The sequence below is a fragment of the Dermacentor silvarum genome, chromosome 11 (assembly GCF_013339745.2).
Source record: "Dermacentor silvarum isolate Dsil-2018 chromosome 11, BIME_Dsil_1.4, whole genome shotgun sequence".
Classification (NCBI taxonomy): domain Eukaryota; kingdom Metazoa; phylum Arthropoda; class Arachnida; order Ixodida; family Ixodidae; genus Dermacentor; species Dermacentor silvarum.
Window position 1 is genome coordinate 49,117,062 of NC_051164.1, and position 22,465 is coordinate 49,139,526.

Below are 22,465 nucleotides of genomic sequence, written 5' to 3' on the forward strand. Positions count from 1 at the left end.
GCCTATACTCGTGTACATCATCTGTGTTAGTACTGGAAAGGTGCACCGCGCCATCACACCACCGCCGCGCACCTTTCCTGTACTACTGCAGCCTTTCCAGCATTAGCACAGATGACATACACGAGTATAGGCCTAGCTACAACCAAGTTTAAACCTCGACATAGCCAAGTTCAACCTAGCTACAACCTAAAGACTCAATCACTCGGCCAGCTTCGCTGTGTCTTGAGCATAGCGCGGCCTAGTGCAAGCTTTCGCCTTTTTTTTTTTTTTTTTTCCTGGCTCAGCACGCCGCGGAGAGAAGAGAGGCACGGGTTGGGAAGGGAGGGAGCTGGCGAGGAGGAGACCGCATGCGCATGCGTTGCGCCGCCCTCCTTGTTGCCATGGCTACGGCGTGGCAGTTTCTTGATACAAACCACACATTACGGCTGGCTTAAACAGCTTTGCTGTTAAAAGGTTTCATTTTTCATTTAAACAGGTTTAATTTCGATAGGGGCTGAACGCGGAAGTGCTCGTGTAATAGGCCGGGTGCATATGAAGAACCCTAAGTGATTGAAATTAATCCTGAGCCCTCCATTGCAGTGTCCCACTTCCCAACATTAAATTCAACTCGTCAATTTTAGTGGCATCTGTTTGGGGGTAGTTATAGTTATGCGTAAATAGCATAGGGCCGCATTGTTGTTGATAATCTGATGAAATTTCATCCAGTGGGAAGTATCACATACACACACACACACACACACACACACACACACACACACACACACAAAAAAAAAACAGAGTACAGATGTTGGTCAAGAGAAAGAGGCTAATAAAAACTTGAGGTTTCGATCCCCACATGGGCGTGTCGCTTGTGAACAAGGGTTCCGTAATTTCTCTATCTTGGTTGGTGCCTGTTTTGCTTTTTGTTCAAAGTCGCATCGTATTCGAAACTAAACAAGGGCTTGAACTTGCTATATGTAGGAGCCCTTTGTGCACAAAAACAGCCAAAAGACATGAAAACTTCCCAATTTCTTTTCTTCTCTTTCAATATTTATGCATGAAATTTGTTGCCCGATACAATTTCTACTGCCAATACCCACTCGTTCCCACAATCACTGTTGTGCAGATTGCTTTCCTAAATGCAATTAGTTCTTGTTCCTTCATTCAGATAGTTGCAGTGCTTGTATTTTTACTTGCTGCTTTTGTTAACTGCACTCTTGTGCATAACTTCCCGTTTTTGACTCGGATTTCCCATTTTTTAAATCTTCCACGCTAATATTGCCATATGTATGTATTTGCTTTCACAAGCTCTTGGCACCAGTGTGTGCTTTTATGATATACTTCTACCATGGTTATCTTTCCTAATGCCATTTAGTGTCCTGAGCCTTTTTTGCTTTATAGTGTATATTTGTCTTTATCTTTTTTTTTGTATCTTTTGCAATATGCTTTCCCTAAAATAATGCTGTCTGGGTGAATGTACTGATATGAATGAATTAATAAAAATATGCGTTCTTGAGCTGATGTCATTGGTGGCATGATTAGGGAGCTCAATTTGAAATGGAAAACTTAGTCTGCCATCATTTTAACAGGCTGTACCTTCGGGCAAGTTGATAATCCATGATAGCAAGAATTTTTACCCCAGAGAAAAGATTGGAACAATGACGCCACTTGTTTATGATGTGGTCATTGACCCTGTTTTTTTTGTTTTTTTTTTTTTTTTCACTAGGGGATCCTTTCTTCACCATATCTGCTAATAATTAACGCTTCCTTTTTGCCAAAGAAGTTCAGATTAAAAGGATTACGTACTAGTCTAAAGTGATTTTCTGTTTAGTGCTCTTTTAATTACCTGGTGGCCATAGACATAAACTGGTCTTATGCCTTGATTAAATATTGGGTCACTTGGGTGTTGATGCACTCATTATTAGACCAATTAGCAGTAACTAGTGTACATTTTCCCTTTTGTCATGTTTCAGTGATGACGAAGAACCACACTAGTGGCCAAATTGCGAGTTAAGAATCTCTTTTTTTTTTGGCCGAACTTGTGGCCAGAAAGGCAAGCACCACCCTAATCACAATGATATAGGCGAGTATAGTTGTTGGTTGTCAAATGTAATCCGTTCTCACAGGTTGAGTTCATCCACTATTTATACATGTCTTACCGTACATTCCAGATTAATCAGCAGCACTCGTGTACATTTGAGAATGTACAATATTATTAGCATCTCATTTGGCACACCTCCTTCATCATATAATTGGTGACAACAATGAAGAAATTGCGGGTACTACAGGTGTGTCTTGTGCTTACCGACAACTTGACAACAATGCTAATCCAGTGAAAACAAAACACTGGTAAAAAGTAAAACAACACCTGGCAGTATGCCTGGCATCCTTTTATTTTTTTTCGTTGTTGCTGTGTGAGTTTTAAGATCTTTATTACTGAAAGAAAGAAAATTCACAAAAGGTTTCGACATTGGTCAGAATGCACGGTAGAGATTGACCATTCGTAGCAGTCACTCTTGCATAGTATCGCCATTGAAGGAACACGAACTCTCAGTTATTGAGCAAGAAGAATCGGTAAACTGGGGGTCTCAGTCTTTAACAAGCATATACCAAGCCAACAGACAGGTCTGACTTCAGTTATCATCGTCATCATCATCTTCATCTTATTTTATATCCTCTGCAGGACGAAGGCCTCTTCCGGCAATCTGCCAATTATCCCCATTTTATGCCCGCAAATTTTTCTAATTTCATCTCACCACCTCATTCTCTGCCATCGTCAACTGCACTTCCCTTCACTTGGCACTAACTCTGTAACTCTAATAGATTCCCGGTTATCTGCCTTGTGCGTTACATGGCCAGCCCAGCTCAATTTCGCCCTCCTCTTGTCACCTCGAATATTTAAAAAAAAATTATGGGGGTCTTCGTGCGAAAGCCACTATCTGATGTCTGATTATGAGGGCATGTGCCATAGTGGGGGACTGCAGAATAATTTGGACCACCTGGGGTTCTTTAACATGCACATAAATCTAAGTACGCGTTTTTTGCATCCGTGGTCGGGATTAGATCCCACGACCTCATGCTTAGCAGCCCTACACCATAGCCACTAAGCAACCATGACGGCAGGTAACCAGAATATTGGCTACTCAAGTTTTCTTTCTAATCCACACCGCTGTCTTTCTGTCTGGGTTAGGCAGGAACATTTAGTACATTGGCACAAATGCCCAAGAAAGTGGACGGGGCGACAGCTGCTGCCGTAGCTCAGTTGGTGGAGCACCACACGCGTGGTTGTGGGTTCGGTTTCCACTGGTGAGAGCTCGTCTTTTCCTTCTCTTTAGTTCCTTTTTTTTCTTTCTTAATAATAACTAGCTTATAGCAGTATTAACGCTCACTCATAATGTAACATTTTCAATTTCTCATATGCTTTTCTTGGCTTCACTGTCTGCCAGCTTGATGTAGTTACAAACATTAGGTAGCTATGCCTGGCGTATCAATGCAGGTTTAGCTTTGCCTTGCTCTAACTGAACACTCATCATGATGGCGTAGGTGAAGCTGCATTAACAAAATATTGCAGTGGATATGTCTTGGTGTTGCTGTCGTGGTTAGATCTGCCAACTAGAAACTTTTTTTTTACTTAAAATACTAGAAGGGATTCTGATGCCCATGTCCTCATGCAATGCCAATATGTTTATTCAACCAGCATGGGAATTCACCAATACTTTGTTCTTCTGTCTTCAATTGATCTTGTAGACACTCGTACTAACATTTTTGAAGCTTATTTTTACATGTTACGTGCAAGCATTTCCCGTGTTCATGCCTGCATAGCTAAAACAGAAAGTAAATTTCTTTTGCTGAAACTTCAGTCATCTCCCATTCATCAGATTTTACTGCACGCAGTCACAATTGCTCTCTGTTATCCATGTTGCCAGCACCCGTGCTCAGTAAAAACTGAGCTTGCTGATTGAAAAATTCTGTTCCATCACTTCTTTTTTTCACATGCAATGTGAAGTAACTGCTGTGGATCTCAGTTCATTTGACAATACATTTTCTGTTGTGACACAGAAATGGGGATACTTAAAAAGTAGTTCTCAATCACCTTAATATGTTTCATATGCTGATGCATGTAGCTTTGCTCTGTTGCTCAAGGTAGTCTCTAAAGGCATTGGATGTCTATTTAAAGCGTAATGGTACCTGAGCGAGTGTAGTGATATGAATAAACGAACTAAATAAAACATGCATTCTTGAACTTACATGTGTCCCTGCGCATTAAGAGGTTCATAATCAAGCGCTTTGCCCCTCCCTTTCTTATATTGTCATCCTGAAAATAATACCTGGTCTGTTGTTCCTTGTTGCTTAGTTTGTTGTGCTCTTACTAGCATATTATCGCAAAGAACAGCAATAACTGCTTTGCTTTGCGAGGTTGGTATCCTTGTACGTGTATTTCATGCAGTGGTGGGACTCCTGCGCTAATCACGCATTTTTGATACAGATGCAAATTCCTGCGCCAAACTGCGCCAAACACAGAAAATTGATCAAAATTGCGCCATGCTGCGCCAGAACGGCTTCAGCAGTCGCCGCGAACTGCGAGCCGATTCGTTCTCCGAAAAAGAATGCAGCCATTCGCGTTACGCACACCACGTGACGGCACATGCCACGGAGCTTTTCGTAATTTTCGCGCTTTGTCGGGATAAGGGGGGATGCCAGCGGCCCTCTGCCTCGGCACACCGAGCCCCGCGGTTGGCGCATGCCTGCCCATCAACCTCGGTCCGGTACAAGCTCGAGGAAACAATAGACGACAACGATGTGTACACTCGGAAAGCATTTATTACGACTGCAACTAACACTTCGAGCAGGCCAGCTAGCTATAGTCGACATCGCTGAGGGTTCTCTCGAAGAGAATAATACACTAGGTAAAGAAGGGCTTCCGACTTACCAACTGGGGAATACGGGCGGCCGCGGCGAACGCGGTTGACTAACCACGTGCGGGAATACGGGAGCGGCGGCGGAGACTTCCGCTATCGCCGCTCGCTGGGGACCAAAGAGACCCGGGCGATTTCAGCGGGATCTCAGTGGGATCTCACGTGACCCACCCGGTGGTGCTGATAGCGCTTGCGATTCCCGTGCACCACCCGCGGAAGGAAAGTTTACCTTCTCCCAACTCTCCCTGGCGCGCATGCATCTGCCGCGACGTTCGCCTCGCGTGCGGCGGTCATGGGACCCGAGGGTTCCCACAGCTTATAACACTGGACTCCTCAGCACTTCCAGCAAGTGGCAGGCGCGCGCGCGGTCACTGCCGGCTGTTGTTGCTGCTGTCGGAACGGCTAGGATGGCTGTGTTTAGCATTGAGTTTCTATAAATAATTCTAGAGGAAAAGCTGCCCATAGCGCCCATGTATTGAAATTGGGAACCGCAAGGGCACTGCCATGTTGCTACCCTATGCAGGTGCGCAGGCGCGGACGGCCAATGCGATTCAGACGAGGCATGCAATCAAGGCGTTCCCGAGCCTCCGTCAGTATGGTAGCCCCATCTAGTTAAGGTGCCTGCAAACGCAACCTTTTAGACGCCGTAAATTTTACATCGAACTTTTCTAAATAGCCATCCGATCTTTCTAAACAATGTACGGAATTAACTTCAAACGTTGTCCGTGCCTACGTGCTATGTGTAAGTGCTTGCTTTTGCAAATATGTTCAATATTTTTAGTGCTACAAAAATGAGTCGTAGCAATTAACATGGCAGTGCCTCTGGGGTTCCCACTTCTTTTCGACCAGCTTTTCCTCTAGAGTTAGTATACAAAGTCTATGGTGTTTAGAGTGTACAAGAATACGGTTTAGTGGGCCGAGCAGCGTAGCGCTCCCTAGCTGAGGTGCAAAACAACAAAAAGTAGGCTGAGAGCGCTGCGAGCGAACTAGATATTTCGGAGGCATGCGCTGCAGCGGGTGAAGCGGGCGGGCGTCTTTGTCCCCAAGGCTGGTATAACATAAAACTATTGCAATCTGTTTTTATGCCCATATGGGCGAGGCGTGAGCCATTCTCACCTATCACAAAGGGCTAATGGCGGATTTGGAATAAAACGTCGCAGTATCGCCCGAAAGGCAAAGCATCGATTGCGATAGCAAATTAGTAGACAGCTATAAGAAGCAAGAATAGTAGCTTTATCGGCCGTATAAACTTGCAAACATGTGTTCATTCACTAAAGTAACAAGCATGGTGTCACGCATGCACAAGCAAACAGGTACACATTTCACTCGGTTACCGCAGAAACTCGCTGGCAAAACGCTGGAGTGAGCAAGCGCGGCTGCAGCAGCGAGCGAATTCACCTTTGTGCTGCCTCGTTTCAACACGAACTAAGCGGCGTAAAACAGCACACACGAAGCTATCAGCACTCGCACTATGTCCCTATCGCAGATCGCTTTCAACATACGGCCCGCGTGGCCGCGTCATACGCAGCAGCCGCCGCCGCAGTAGAACGACCCCTCTCCCTGGTGCCTTGCGCGATGGGAGACGGCGTGCTTCGTCCCCGCTTTCCTCTCCCGCGCGCGTGAGATTGAGCCGCCATCGTAGGCTCACCCTTGTCGGCTCATCCTCATGCTTTCACTCGCACATACAGTACATAGCGCGCAGCAATGATGTTATCTCTCCTGGACTTTGTATGGAACATCATGGTGACGCCAGGGCCTGGATTGTCCATATAATGGCCAGTGCAACAAAAACAGATTGGAATAGTTTTACATTATACCAGCCTAGGGTTGATTGCGGCTTTCTTGGTCTGCGGTGACATATGGTGACACAGAAATTATGTTACAGCGTCGATTGGACTGCATAATTTCAGAACATTTTCCGCTATCGTCATGAGCGTAGGCGCGCAAATATATAGTTTGATCGTTGTGCAACCGATGTTTCCAGCTTTACAGGAAAGCATGCGGCGAGCTGCCGCTCGACCCACTCTTCAATATTCTAGTACGCTATAGCTACAAAGTGCGCTTCCACTACGAGCTTCCTGTTAGTTTATTCTGTTTCGTCGTGGTTTAGAAGTGCGCTGCCGTATTCCATTATTCCATGAAACTTCAGATTGGACTGCTCCAAATCGCTCCAAAATGAAATTTAGTCTGCTCCAAGCTGCTCCAAAGTGCTGTTTTGTCTGCTCCAAACTGCTCCAGAACGCATTTTGACCTGCTCCAGAAATTGCGCCAAAATTACTTTGGGCGGCCCCACCCCTGTTCATGCCAAGTCACTCATTTGGAACCGCAGCAACAGGGGTCAGTAGGAACTTCACTAGGAATGGCACGGGGTTTCACAGGAAAGGTTTGTTCTGTGACTGTGTAGGGCCCACACCTGTGGGGTCCACTAAAACGAAAGATACGTTTTTTTAGCTGGTTTAGGCAAGAAAGAAACTCAGAGTTCAAGGTGAGGGTCGCTTACCTCTGTGTGCGAGGGTTGAATGTTTTCTTTAATTTTTCTCAATTTCTACCCTCCACATATGGCGTTCTGCTACTGAGTGTGACATAACAGGTTTGATACCTCACTGTGACGGCCACATTCCAAAGGAAAGCCGGTGGAATAATAAAAAAAAAGCTCGAGTTTTTTGATTACGTTGGACAACCGCAACTGGTCAAAATTAATTCGGGGCACCTTAGTACTGCGTCCCTCGGAGGAGACGTTCTTTACAGTATGTTCCAGAAGGGCCCGCTCTGCATATGCTCCACCCAGCCGTAAACGTGAACTTCCATATAGCTTCCAAATGGATATGTTACAACAACAACAACAACAAAAATTTGCAGTAACAAGGTGCCACTATACATTGGTCTGTGGCCTTTAAAGTAGCATCTACCTACCTTTTCTCCTCTTGGCAATGCACACTGAGTCGCTCCGCGTCCCTTGGCAGGAATCCTTCATGCCATACCTTGTGGCCAAGCATAGGAGGAATGAGGATGTACTGCAGAAAGGGAAAAAATAATATTTTTAGGTATACAGAAGAGGCGTGTCTTCATTGCTAGGCGACATGCGACTGGGCGGAGCATACGCAGAGGGGACCCTTCTGGAATGTACTGTAAAAACACTTCCTATCCCTCACAGCTACAGTGTTGCTTTTGGAGGTTAAAATGAGTGAATGAATAAATGAATGAATCAATGAATCAATCAGTCAACTAATCCATCAATCATTGATTTTTCTTTTTTTCTTTTCTTGCGGCCCAGCTCTTCGAAATGGATTTCGAGTGCCTCTCGTCGCTCATCACGCTGGAGCATCTGAACCTGAGCTGCCTCAAGCCAGAGCTGGCATGTCCAGGGAGCGCACATGCGCAGCGCGCACCGCCACCGACACCACCGGTCACGCCTACCCTGGCTGGAGTCCAGCCATCTTTCGTGTCCCGGTCCACACCTGACATCACACTGTCACAGGTGCGTGCAAAGATACGGGGAGAAACCTGAAAACAAGTTTGGCATGGCCACATATTGCTCATAAGGTGGAGTTCTGCACCGCATATTCTCCAATGAGACAATCAGAATGAATGCTTCGAGACACCAGCTTGCCTGCATTTGTTTGTGTGCTCAGATTGTGAGCGTCACATCCGCGATACCGACATTTGCACAAGCTGCAAAAGAGCAGGTCAAAATACATACAATTATGGTAACTGAGTTAGGAAGACCTGCTTGTATACATAATGCTGGGCGTTTGATTTTTGTAACAAATCTAACTTCCATGCTGTGGCAGTGTGTGGCATGAAAGTGTTTTGCCATGGTCTCAAAACATCAAGAAACACTTTTAAGTGCAAATCAAATACCTTTCTGCAGACAAATAAAAAAGAAATCCTAGTTGTTAAAGCTGGAGGTTCTCTTTAGTGAACCTATGCAATTTCTAATTTACATTTTGCATTCGTTCTGTTTACGAGTGTGCAAATAGTAATTTTTTAGGTTGAATTGAATAGTGCCAGAAGTAAATCAAATCAAATATTGAATCCTTTGCGAATAGTTTTTGAATAATGAACAGCCGTTTTCACAATGAAAGGTTTATTAAAAGCATAAATGGATCATTATAAACAAATTAGTAGTTGGTTGGCATTCCCAGGACTCATTGGAGAGTGCATATGATCCCTGATTACCCTGGCTCCCTGAGGTTTGTAGCTTGCTCCTGTACTATGAGAGTTTTCATGTTTTACTATACTATTTCTGCGGGGATGAAATTTAGTAGACTTTTGCTCCAATTTTACGTTTGATTGCACGCACTTGACGTTCTAAGATGTAAGAAAAATATTCATGTTTAGGTATTGCGGCTATTCTGATTCAAAGACCCAATTAAATAGGACACTATTCAATTTGTGATTCAAAAGTTTTTAATATTCGCACACCCCTAGTTTGTTGTGTGCTGTAATAGGAGGATTATGATGATGATGCACTTACCTCTTGCTTTGTTTATGCTTGACCAGCTGAGCACCTTTGTCTTTATGCCTCTCTCTTAATCTTGCAGAACATGCCCTTGCTCCCACCGGTGGCCCCAGAGCCAGCTGTGAGTGTGGTGCCATTCCCATTCAGCATCATGAAGTTGCTGTCCAAATGCCAGCAGACCGAGATCCTCTTCTCCACCTTCATCCAAGGTAAGTGTTCGCTTTAGCCCTAATTTTGTGGGCACAGCTAAAGCTCTAAATTATCCTTGCCCAGTGCCAAAACAGTGTCATCATGCAGGGTTGGTAGGGGTCCTCAAAACCCTCTAAAATTCTTTGATATGGAACTGCTACTATATTCAAGGCCTTTAAAAGGCCTTAAGTTTCACAGAACGATTTGAAACCCAGGAATTTTATTTTTAACTAAGCTTAGTGGATTTTATTTGCATGTTTGACCAAGAGGTTTATGCAAGCCAAGGGTCAATCCAACCCAATCCATTTAGCATCCTTGTGATAAGGAGCCATCTTGTTTGAGTGGGCTGGTGATGGTTTATGTGAAATGGGCTTAGCGCATTTTTTTTTTTTTTCTGTTTTTCATGTACAAGTAAACAAATGTTGGTTGGTTGTAATGTAGTAATTTGTTCTCAAGCTGTCAAGCTTCACGGCCTTTCTATCCATGAAAATGTTCTATCTGGGCTTCAAAAATCCTTAAAAACCTTTAATTATTTCTGCTAAGGCTGCTACAAATCTTGATCATGCTTGGCCTGGACTGGGCATGAATGCGACCCTGTTGCATTGTTTTCTTTGCATGTTGCATCCTGCCGCTTTATGCTGTGCTAAATGCTCATTTATAGCAGCAGCTGTTTTCGGTTGTTCCAGCCCTCAACATACCTGTAAGCAATCTGTCAGTAGTGTCTCAGGACTAGCTATCCAACAAAAACCTCCGTAGTTGCTTTGGATACCTGCATGGGTGTTTATTCAGCACTTGTGATAGTCCTAGGCACTAATAGCATTAATAAAGAATCCTAGTGCAAGCAATTCAATTAAATTCAGTTTATTTGGACATACATAAATGGTACAGGATGTCCACGAGGCGTGGCAAAAGGAGGCAACAATGCCTCCTGACAGGGCCTAGTCACTGTTACCACAAAGCTGGTTCTTTGTTCAAAAATATAAACAGTGTCAAGGAATAAAAGTGATCTTGAGCAGGGCAGTTAACTGCAAGGCATAGCAAGAGAGACAAAATTACCTTTACTGGAAGGAAACTAACAAGTTCGTAATTGTTAATTGCACATCTGTATGACAGCAAGCCACTAACTATACTGCTTGTATACATTGTTTAAAGCCAATTTTATATTGGTATGTGTGTGCATTAAAGTTTATGTAATATTGGTATGTGCCCATCTTTGGCCAGTTCCCCAGAATGGATGCTGTAAGGTGCCCCAAGGGGTATGCTAACAACACCCCTTGTGCGAATAGGGGTATGCAAATGCCCCATAAGGGCTAGTGCGAATATAAGTTTCTTTGTTCGAGGTGAAGTCGAAGCAAATAGTAATTAGTGTCGAATAATTTCGTAGCGATTATTTCGAATACTTGTGCGATTTGCATAAAATCTCCACATAAGAACCAGATGTTGACAAATCTAAGAAAGCTGGTTCTTTACCTGTTAAACAAAACAAGTTCATCTAGCCAATATATTTTCAAAGTGCTGTTAATCAGACATTTTCATGTGAAAATGCAAGTCCAACATTTCTTAATCTCCAGCTGCACAGAAAGTTTGTTTACAGGCTCTTAGTCACTGTTGTGCTTTAGTCTACTTACGATTATGATTTTGTGGTGGTTGAGGCTGCAGGAGCGTCTCGTGTTCACCTGTCATGCATTTTTGCGATGCTGCCAAGTGCGACCTTGACTGCATGATGCCTGCAGTTTATGCTGTGTTGCGCAAATTCAGCTTAATACTTTCTGTCTACACATGAGCAAACGCACAGACGAAAAAAGTTTTAAAAGTTGACCGTAAAATCGGGGTGTGGGTTACATGCAAATTTCAACTTAATGTGTGGCTTCATGGCAGCACATGTTTTGCCTCGAGATGTGGTTTCATGGCAGTGCGTTCCGCGCTGCCATAAAGCTACCTTTAAGGCACATGTCTCCGCCATCAGTGGCTCTGAAGAGGTGGGGAACAGAGCAGCTGGCCGAAGATATGATGTGGATGATTTATGTATCCATAAATGGAAACTGCTCATTTTTTTTAAAATCTAGTTTCGCATGCACTTATTTTCGCGGAGTTTTACGTATGAATTTTCTTTCTTTCTGGGGTTTTATAATTGGAGGGTGCGACTTATACGCGGAGAAATACATATATTCGTTCATTTCTAATACTTCAGATACTGAAATTCGATTGAATATTAAAAAATTGCAAATATTCGATCCAGCCTAAAAAAGCCTATAGTATGTATTCTTACGTAGCATAGTGCCGCATCCACAATAGGCATCTCCGCATCGAGTGCAGCCGCTTGATAGAGAGGCATTGCAACAAAGTTGCAGCCAAAATACTAGAGATACTGCGATGTTTCAGCTGAGGTCGTGGTATCATCCGTACCATTTGGCATTATGGTTGGCAGCGAGATTGCCACTTCGTGCATCTGTCAAGGCAATGCAGTGTGTCGGTACATTGCTTTAATGCTAATTGCATTAATTCCGACATTCATCATGAGATGGGTTCTCCCGTAGCATTTTTTTCTTTTGAAGTTGACGTCTTAAAGTCATGTTCATTTGAATGATAATTATGGGTCTCCTTTAAAAGGGGGCTGTACTGTACTATCGGCAAAAATTAGACGCGAATAAATCTGAAGCTACTTCATTGACTTTTTTTATTTTCAGGTTCACCTTCACTTGTCACAGTGCTTTACTTTTGAGACTCCTAAACGTTCACTTGTGACTACTAAATGCTTAGAAACCAGCTACAGGGCAATTACATGCCGCATTTTCATGTTATTAGTCAAAATAGGCATTATGATCGGTTATTCCCTCTTTCTGCTTCAAATTATACTGCTGCTACGTGTACAGCAAGTGACCCTTGAAATGGTCACTGCTGTACATTTACCACTGCGGTCGAAAGGTCACTGCTGCTCGAAAGGCACTGCTTCAGTTGCCGTCTGTCTTTTCTTTTTTTCTTTTTCTGTCTGCGTGCGCTGCTAACACGGTCACACACCACAGATTTTCACAAAAGTGGGTTTCATTTGACATGGGGTGTGCTTGCAGAGCTGAGGCCCCTTGGAGGGGACGGTGGGAAGAACCACCCGGTGGACTGCGAGGGTCGTCCGCGTCCTCAGCCCAATGACCTTCTCTACGAGCAGCTGCTGGACAACCTGCATGCAATACATGACCGCGAAGTGCCTCTTGGGCTTGAGGAACAGGCTCTGCTGCCGAACGAGATTCACAACCGCCCACGCGACCAACATGCCTACCCTGTGCCATTTGCTGTGCCCCCTGTGCAGGCAACGCCTGTCGCGTGAGTGGCATTCTTCCTTTCCACTTTTTTTTTTTGTAGATTTGTGCCTTGTTTGCATTTCTCTTTATGTTATCCTCTCATCTCGCCCTTATTGCTCTCCCGTATCGCTCTACCATGTTGTGTGCTTTCTGGCTCGAGATAAGTACAAGTAGTACTAGCAGTAGGAGGAGGAAGAGTTGCTAGTAGTAGTAGTTAGTAGTAGTAATAGTAGTAGGAACCTGCCGCGGTGGCTCAGTTAGCTGAGGCGTTGTGCTGCTGAGCACGAGGTCGCGGGATCGAATCCCGGCCGCGGCAGCCGCATTTCGATGGAGGCGAAATGCAAAAATGCCCGTGTGCTTGAGTCTTAGTGCACGTTAAAGAACCCCAGGTGGTCAAAATTAATCCGGAGCCCTTCACTATGGCATGCCTCATAATCAGAACTGGCTTTGGCATGTAAAACCCCAGAAAGAAGAAGGAATAGTAGAAGGATTAGGAATAAGAGAAACAGCAGCATTATTAGCAGTAGAGTTGAACCCACTTATAACGGTCCCAGATATAACAGTATATCGGTTATAACGACCACATTTCAGTGCATTTACGACTTTCCGACCCTCCCTATGGAGACTGCGTCCAGATATAACGAATGCTTTGAACTGGGTCACGGTAAAAAGAAGACACACTCGGAGTACGAAAGCACTGAAGCGCGACCAAACTGGGGGCACGGCAGTGTGTGCGCCCCTCTCCAGTTTAACTGTGACGATGATACGGCCTTCGAAATGAGCGAGCGACTGCCTCGCACGGATATCGGAAGCCGTGAAAAAGGTCACGCGTTTTCAAGGCACACCTCCAGGGCGGAGGCATGCCGCGTACAGCATAAACAGCATAGCGCGGGGTGCATGCCATTGCGCTATCGGAGACCACAACGGCATCACTCTCGATTTTGTGCAATTGTCTGTGCAGTACAATGTGCATTACGCCTGTTTCAACGATTTGGAAAGACCATCTTATATCTTTCCACCATGGCAATAACAGCCGCTAAAACGTTCCTGTCGACGCGGCCAGAGTCGGCAAGAACGCTGCACCACGCACTGCCGCCATGCAGTGAAGCAAAGAGTCGGCGGTGACTATGTGGTTATCAGAAGATCATGGATCGGCGGCGGTTCGTTTGCAACTTTTGCGGTGATGGTTCGCGGTGATGTTTTACGGTTTTACCTTTCGAATATCACATTTCTTTTCGCCCCAAGCGATGTAAATAACGTAATTTTACTGCTTTTGGGTGGCTAACGGGCAGTTGTAATGCCGAGACCATGATGTCCGAGACCTTCGCAGAATGGCGGCATCCCACAGTAGTTTCCGAAGTTTACGCTTCCGGCCAATTAGAATGCTTCGCTCTCGTATGCAGAATACAGTCATGTCCCGCTGGTAATAAAATATATCACAAGTTTTCGAATAAAGAATGGTGGCTGCGCTTGCAGTGTCAAAATGACAGGTTATCAAAACCGGGCGCCGTTTTGAAAGATCAACACAAGTCACGACGCCGCATTTCGTTCTTAGATGGACGTTTCTAATGGAAGTGAGCAGCTAGGTGCAAAAACGAACTGGGAACTAAAATGACACTGAAAATCTGGTTTTTGGACCAAAGTGCTGCTGATTTATAACTGCTAACGCCAGCTTCAATGCGGTTAACTTTTGAGCGTTTTTAAGGGCGTGTTGATACATAACGAACTATTGATATAACTCTTTGCAGCTGGCGTTGCTTCGTGGCCAGCTTTTCGAGTGCCAACAGCACTGCCGGAAGCAGCCCTACTACTCCCATTTCGCACGTGGTTCTCACCTTTATTCCTGCGACGTTTGAAAACCTCCAGCGCCTTATGATGTGCCCAGACGACGAAGTCGCTTCGCTGGGGGCTGAGGTTCATCACAGTCATGGCGGTCGCTGTACCAGCGGTGTACCCAAGGACTATGCTGTGTTGCAGACCGAGTCATCGTCCGAGCCAGTTGCTACCAGCAGTGCTGACCGCGAGGCTCTCACGTCATCTGCTGCAGAGGATCCTGCTGCCGGCGAAGTGTGTGATTTGTACAATGCAGCGGAATCTCAAAATTTTCGGCAGCTGACAACTTCGCACTCCGACCCAGCACTGTCTTCGCATGGAGCCGAGAAGCATGAGTTGCTGCCACGGCAACGATCGGCTGACTTGCCAGACTTAGGCAGCCAAAGTCAGTGCAGGACTTCAACGCCGTGCCCGCCTGTTGCGAGGGACGACGATGGCAGCACATCTCCCAAATCGCAGGAAGCCAAAGGGGCTGCTCGGCGCCTGGTGTCTGTGAGTCTTCCGGTGTACGTCTACGATGCGCCAGTGTCAGCTGTGATTGGCCGACTGGTTTACCAGGGTGGCGTGAGGCAGTGGAAGGACACGTACCTTGACCTGACAACCCGGTCAGAAGAGAACATGCGGGCTGGATCAGAACCCAGTTGGGTGGAATGCAAGGCAGATGGCTCGGAAGGTGGGTCTCTTGATGTCATCACTCAGCCTGCATTGTGGGTGATCATTTTTATCGATCTCTTGAGACAGCGTAATTATGTGCTCAAGCATTGAGAGATTGGATGCTTTCTTAAAGAGAAACTTTAGTCACATCGACTACAGTAACAGTCAGGTTAGCTTGAGAGTTTTCTGGAACTAAGGGATGCATTCACACCGGGGAGCTGTGGAAGTCGTGCGACCAAATTGTACACTAAGTGACAGTTGCAAATTCTTGCTTTGGTCAAAAAGCAACTGCTTCAGGTCACTGGCTCACTGCTTGATTTTTCAGCTCTGCAATTGTACTCTCAAAGCTCCTCAGCCAATCGACAGCACAGGAGCAGGATGTTGGCATACGCTGACATGGTGATGGGGATGTGAGCAGACAGACATGCCACTGCCAATAGCTTTCCTCTCTTTTTTTTTTGCAGCAGGGACCGTAACGCTACGGCTGCCAGCGCCACTGTACATTTTAAGGCACTTGTAGAAACTCATCATCAAAGTAGGTTGCGAGAGCGTTGAAACATAAGAGAAAAGAAGTGAGAGGCAAGCATGGGGTGCGATGGAATACAAACTCACATGCGGCCCATCGGTTCGGATGGCAGAAAGTATTGCATACTTGAGGTAAACAAGATCGTTTCCCTTGTTTGTCTTGCCTCTTATGCTGCTTAATCAAGAAGACACAAACTCGTTCACTGTGAAAGCAGGCATGAGTGGCACCAATCTCATGACAGTTCAGTGTGGCAGCAGGCAGGTTGTGTTTGCCAGTGTGAACATTGGTAGCTGTGAGTCGCTACTTGGTCGTCATTCACGGTTGGTCGCGCAGTCGTTGTCGTTTGTCAGTGTGAGTGCGCTGTAATGGAAGTAGGGCAACAGACCAGATGAACAGGAGCAGAAGCACAGCAATCTGCATGTAAACTCCTGTTTGTTTTGTTCACTACACTGTCAGATTTTCTTCTATGCATGATTGTGTGCCTGCACTAAGAGCCAGATGAAAGATTCTGTAATAGAGTGCTCACAAAAATTGTATTTGGTAAATTGGCAGAGAACATTAATATTTCCTTTTTTTTCTGTGGAAAAAAGTTTAAAAAGTGCAATGTTGTATGCCACAATGATGCCATTATCATTGGACCAGCAGAATTTCTGATTGCAGCAGTTATTGTTCATATAACTGCTGTTAGCTTATTTGCCACATCGGAATTGTGCAACCATTCTAAGCCAACTGACAGCATATGTATGTGACAGCACTTGTGTGGTTCAGCATAGCTTGGTGGAAAAGCATTGCTTGCTGATAAAGTGTTCTGCACAACATTGTTTCCTCTTTATAAGAAAACAGAGGTCTGGAAGCCAAGTTTTATTCATTTACTTTATTTATCAAGTCTTGCTGGCATGCATTTCAGGCTGTAAGCAGTAGTGGGTAATGAATACAGGATTCTGCAGTAATGTAACATACACTTTGCAAACAAAAGAAAAAGTTCTACATAATAAAGAACATGTGCACACAACCTGAAAAAGGCGGAGTCGGCGCCATTACTAACAGCGGCGAATTGTTTCAATGAAAAACACGGCATCGAACAGAGAGAGGCTTGGAAACAAACATCTAGGTAGCTAGGCCTAGCGTTGCTGCAGTGGTGGCTACGGCTGTCAGTGGATCTGCGTGCGAGAGCGCCGGTTCAAGGAGGCAATATAATCAAAGTGGTGGTGGCTTCGATTAATGCCGTTTCGGACCTGCGGTCATGGCAAAAAGACTGGAAAATCGGACGGCGAAGGCTTATTGCGTCCAACATTTCAGACGTTCTCATACATCAACTCTGTGGGTTACTTGGCAGTGCCATGAAGGCGTCCGAATTATTGGGCATGTCCGAAAAATCGGCGTCCAGAAAATTGGTCGTTGACTGTATACATTTCATTGACATCTCCGATCTCAAAGAGATGATGGATTTAGTACAGAATGATAATCTTTCTCGACAAAATTCGCAGCCCATGCAAGTTCACTAACATCTACTAATTGTCTCTTTAATTAATTACTTTGGCATGCGCTTTGCAATTGCGGAATTAGAGCCGCCTGTGCTCAAGGTACCATCGCACTCAACATCAGTTGCAACATGACATACACACGTCAGTTCCTTTAATAATAAAAATGACAAGTGCCATTTTTCTTGTAAATAGAGTGCTACAAGTAATCGGGGCAGTGTTCAGCAGTGCCGTAGTAACGGGAGGGGCCGGGGGGCTGTGGGCCCCGGGTGTCAGGTGCCAGTTGAGAGGGGGGGGGGGGGGGATGTGGTTCTGATATATGTTTAGGACCCCCCTCTTTCCGCCGGCTTGACTGGGCGTAAATGGTAAAGACTGCTCCCGTAATCAGCAGGCCGAGCTCATGTGCCCGATGCACCAGATGTGTAGTGCCGCAGAATTGTCGGCTGCAGTTTTATCAACATCCTGCGTAATCATTGCACGAATTTGCGTGCCGAAAAATTTAATTCGCCAAGTGGTCTCTGAACTACTCGCCTTGGCGGAAGGTTTCATGTGCGGTGCGCTCGTGCGGTGCGCTCGTGCGGTGCGCTCATGCTCGGAGGGGGCATTGCTAAACATACAGTATGGCGATGTGGTTCTTCGGTCCCTCTTCCGTTCAGTCTGCGCTGCGAAGACGAACAAAAATGGCAGCCAGAGAAGTTCCCCCTGTGGCCGCTGAATGAGCGTGCCCGGCGCTCGTTCAGCGCTCACAGGGCACTCGTTTAGTTTTGGCGCTCGTTTAGTTCCCCCTCTGGGTGCTGAACGAGCGCGCCCGGCGCTCGCGTTTACGGCGCAGCGTGCCTCGAGAGCGGCGGTGCAAAGTTCACAAGTGTGGCCGTCGACAGACACGAACTTCAAAGGTTGACGTCGAGTCTTACTGAATTATAAGACGAATTCAGGCGATGAAATCGTCAGAGATCCTCCGGTTGCGAAGGCACCTCAAGGTCACCGGAAAGCACCTTTTTGCCACGAGGACATGGACCGCACAACAGTTCCTGGAATTTATTGCCAAATGGAACTTCCTTGAGTCCCTCCCAAATCTTACTGGTATCTTTCGCTTGTTCCTCACGATCTGTGGGTCTGTTGCGTCATGTGAAAGGTACTTTTCCAAGTTAAAGCTGATAAAAATGTCTCTGCTCTCTGCCATGGAGTAATGAAAGGCTATCAAACTTGGCGATACAGACCATAGAAAAAGAACACATAAAAATTTAAACTTTACTACTGCAATTCATGGGTTTACAGAACCAAAGTGTCGGAAAAAGAACTTGTGAAGGAAATGAGTCATTACCGGTCATTACGTTTTAGTGTAAAACGCTCAACGTCCCACTATGGTTTGTGTTGTTAATATGTATACAGTATTCCAATTATCAGTTTTGTATCGTTTGTATTAGCTTTGTATCAGTTTCTCGGTGCTGAATAAAAACACTGTCTCCTAATCCTAGTGTGGGGTCTCACACGTGCTCTTGGGACAAAGGAACGACAACATAGTAGGGCAACCAATCAAAAGGGCATTTATTACGCCTTTCATACACTAATACACGCTAGCCAAATTACTACCCATAGAACATTCACATGGGCGCACGACAAATCAAGGAAGTCCGACTCACCGCGACCGGATAGCGAGCGAATATGTTCGCCCCATGCTATGACACCATCGCCTAGTCGTTCACATGTATGGTCACGCGAACGGTGGCGCGTTCGAACGATCCGTGCTCGTCCATACCGGTGTCCCGCTCCTAGCCTCGCGAGACGGTCTCGCGAAGTGGGCCAGCGCACGCGGGAAGCGTCCGTGCGTGCTGCTCGCCGATTCCAAGCAGAAAAGGAAGCGCCTTCTTCCTTTTGCACCCAAGTACCCCGCCGTTAGGTAGCGTTAGCAGCGCAACACTAGCGCCATCTCTTGTAATACGCTGCCGCTGCAATGCCATGCGGCAAAGCCGGATTACAGGAGAGGGGAGCCATGCGGGGAAAACAACATCAGGGGACGCGTGAGAGTCGCGCATCCCCACACTAGCTAATAGTCTCTTTATTGTTGTCTGACTTTATGTCACAAATGCAGTGTCTTGTTTGAGGTGCACGGAATTTTATAAAATTAGGTGAATTTTGTAAGGACATTTCACGATATTCAATCAGGTTATGCGTCTTTGTGACCGCTAGGAACCCGGTATCGTGCAAAATATCCCCTTCAGTCACGAATTATGATAGACTTTCGATAAATGTATGAAATTTACAAATATTTATGCCAAGGTACTGCATGCTCCATTGAAAGCAAATCTAGGTAGTGGAAGGACTCCTTGTGCATATTATGATGACTCATTATAATTATAGAGTTATCGAATATCTGCTTAGTGATCAGTCAGTCATACTACGTTTCCTCATAAAATAAATTTAGTAAACCGCTCGAATTACATACACAATTTAATTATTCACTGCAAGCATTACTAGAAAGGAAAAAAAGTTATTTCACAGCTGCTACCAAACCGCTTCACGTCGAACAGCCCGTCAAACACGGTAGTGCCTTCACCAAAGCGGTCGTCTATAGTGACACATTGCACTCAGAAATAAAATGGGGGTGCGTTAGGGTAAGCGGAATTTTCAAGTTACTATAAGCTTAATGTTCGCGATCTATTCCTTGACACCACTGCAGAGAAATTGCGAAAATAAGTCGCGTACACAAATGTGTACGCCGTGACTGAAGGGGATATGGCAGATAATATCTTAAATAACTGCTTAATTAGCAATCATAGAAGAAACATTGCAATTCGGGAATTGAGGACCAAAAGTCATATTATTAACTCAACAAAAACTTTTCCCAAACAAAATCGTCTTGGGTGCTAGAGCCTGCAGTACTGCTGGCGGCCCAGTATGGCAGTACCGAAAAAAATATGAAATAGTGCACCTGTGACGTCGATCTCTCTATCATCTCCATTGCGAGTGCAGACCAACAGTAGCACAAGCTTTCGCTGGCATGGGCTTCATCGCAGTCGTCTTGTTTTTTGCATGGTGACGCCAGGAATCGACGCGAAGCATGCTCTATTCCGCAATGTCAGTGGGATTCAGTGTAATTCACTGCAAGTTTGGGCACAGATATTTTGAAACTGATGATAGTTTCAGTATTCTTACTATGATACTAGTAAATGTCCTCTGAGGACTCACTGACTTCAGGACTCTGCATGCTCTTAATTTATCATTTATCAGTTAATTTGTGAATTTCTATTGCACAGCCACATAATAGACCCTGAAGGCATCAGACAAACACTTCTTTTTTTTTTTTTTTGTACTGAAGTTTAGCAAAGTTTAGCAAATGGGTGGTGTGCTTCGGTTGAAGGAGTACTAGCATAATAGTTTTGTCTCCTCATTTTTTTCTCAATTAAAGGATTGTCCAAACCCTCTAAACCTCAGAAAAAATACTGGCAAGCGTCAAAGTGCCCTTAATAATTTACCTTGATGCTCCTTTCCATGGACCATTTTCAGTTTCAGCACAAAAGATGTGGGTGCATCATGATGTGCAATATACAGAATTATTCCATTCTTGTAATCACTGTGGCTACCAGATGCGAGTGTAGTCTGACTAAACTAAACCAAACTAAAGCCGAGTGTTCCAGATGACTTCACCCGTTAGATAACGGACAACAAGTGCCCAAATTCATTGCTGCATCAAACAGGGCTGCACGCATTTATTTGACGCCGCTTACCAATTTTTGAATGCATGCAGCACTCTTGTTTACTTTTTATGAAAAACGCTATCGTACCTAGCCTTACCTTACATGACACCAGCAAATTTTACCTAATGTCGAGACATCACGATGTTGATGACCTCAGGTCCAGCATCTTTTCGTACTTGCTTAGTGTCATCTTTTTACGTTTGAGAATTGCATGGTAGAGTTTCTACAACTTCCAAAATATGTGTGAGATACTTCTTTAACGTCCCTAAGTTATCTCATAAAAGGTGAACAAAATGTTCTTGTACATTATATTAAGATTCAAAAAATGTGGTATGTGTGCGGTTTACCTGTTATAGTCACCCGAAATGTTAATGAAATACACCTGCTCTAAACAAGAGGCTTTCCTTCGGCACACATGTAAAGCTTGACCGTGATTGTTTGAACAGATAGCTAGAAGAATAGATTAAATGCGTGACTTGAACTGAGTTGGTTGGCATGGCTTGTTTCTGGCAAGTAAAGCAGTAGAGGCTGCACCCTGGACAAGTTCGTCTTTTGGCAACATTGGTATAAACAGCTAGGGTGATCACAGCTCAGGATGGGTAGGGTTAATATGTACTTCTCTGCATTGCATGTTTTCAAATCTATTTCAGGCTCACCTTACAAGACTATGTCACCAGAGCCCAAGTCGGATGACTCTGAGCTTGGCAGTGACCGCTTTCCAGCGAGGAAGCACTGTTCGCGCCTGCGCAAGGCTTTCTCCAAAAGCTTTGTTTATGGCGTGTTCAGGTAAGTTTTATCATGAATGCCAGATGGGGGAGAAAGAAATTGCTGCTAACAGATTTGCCTATTTGTTGACTTGCTAGATTCCTAGTCATTTAGTCGTCCACTTCAAAACTGTCTAGAACATTTAAGAGCAACATAGCACCAGCCTCAGGGAAAAAAGGCCAACTTTCTTGAAGACAGTGCATACAAAATCTTGGTGATATGAATTTCTCGGTACCTTGAAAAATATTCATGTCATTTGAACTCATCCGTTCATCTAAGATGCCAGCACTCAATTCAGCACTGAGCATTTTCCGAATGGGCAATGTCTGCCAGGTTAATGGAAAAGCAATATTTTTTGTGTTGACTTTGCAACTTTATGCCACACCTGTACTCCTCTGCGAGGAGAGGTTCGGGAAGAGAAGCAAACATCGCAACATGTATTCATCGCCAGCTTTTTAATGCAAACTATGTACTCATTATGAACCATTGATATTCTCTAATGAACTTCTTAATTACATTATGGCTGAAGTTATAAATTCGAAGCCAGTCACTGCTCAAGGCACGTCAACTTGGTAGGTATTCTGAAGCTAGCAGGCCAGCTGCAACAAAATTTTGGACCCTTTAATAACGCTAGTTATAATGTAGATATAGAGGAGTGTCCGAGCC

The 22,465-nt window shown here is 44.9% G+C and overlaps 1 protein-coding gene across 4 annotated transcripts in view; it reads left to right on the forward strand.

Annotated features, from left to right (window-relative positions):
• The window catches only part of LOC119433727 (KICSTOR complex protein SZT2), a 235,877-nt gene that overhangs the window by 86,863 nt on the left and 126,549 nt on the right, over positions 1-22,465 (forward strand). For all 4 annotated transcript variants that reach the window (XR_007464166.1, XM_049658168.1, XM_049658169.1 and 1 more), the window contains 5 exons: positions 8,170-8,373; positions 9,440-9,566; positions 12,615-12,864; positions 14,591-15,348; positions 21,685-21,820. Coding sequence is in view for 3 of the 4 variants with exons in the window: in XM_049658168.1 (XP_049514125.1) it covers positions 8,170-8,373; positions 9,440-9,566; positions 12,615-12,864; positions 14,591-15,348; positions 21,685-21,820 (1,475 nt within the window). In the remaining variant the exon portion in view is untranslated. The remainder of the gene's footprint in view (positions 1-8,169; positions 8,374-9,439; positions 9,567-12,614; positions 12,865-14,590; positions 15,349-21,684; positions 21,821-22,465) is intronic.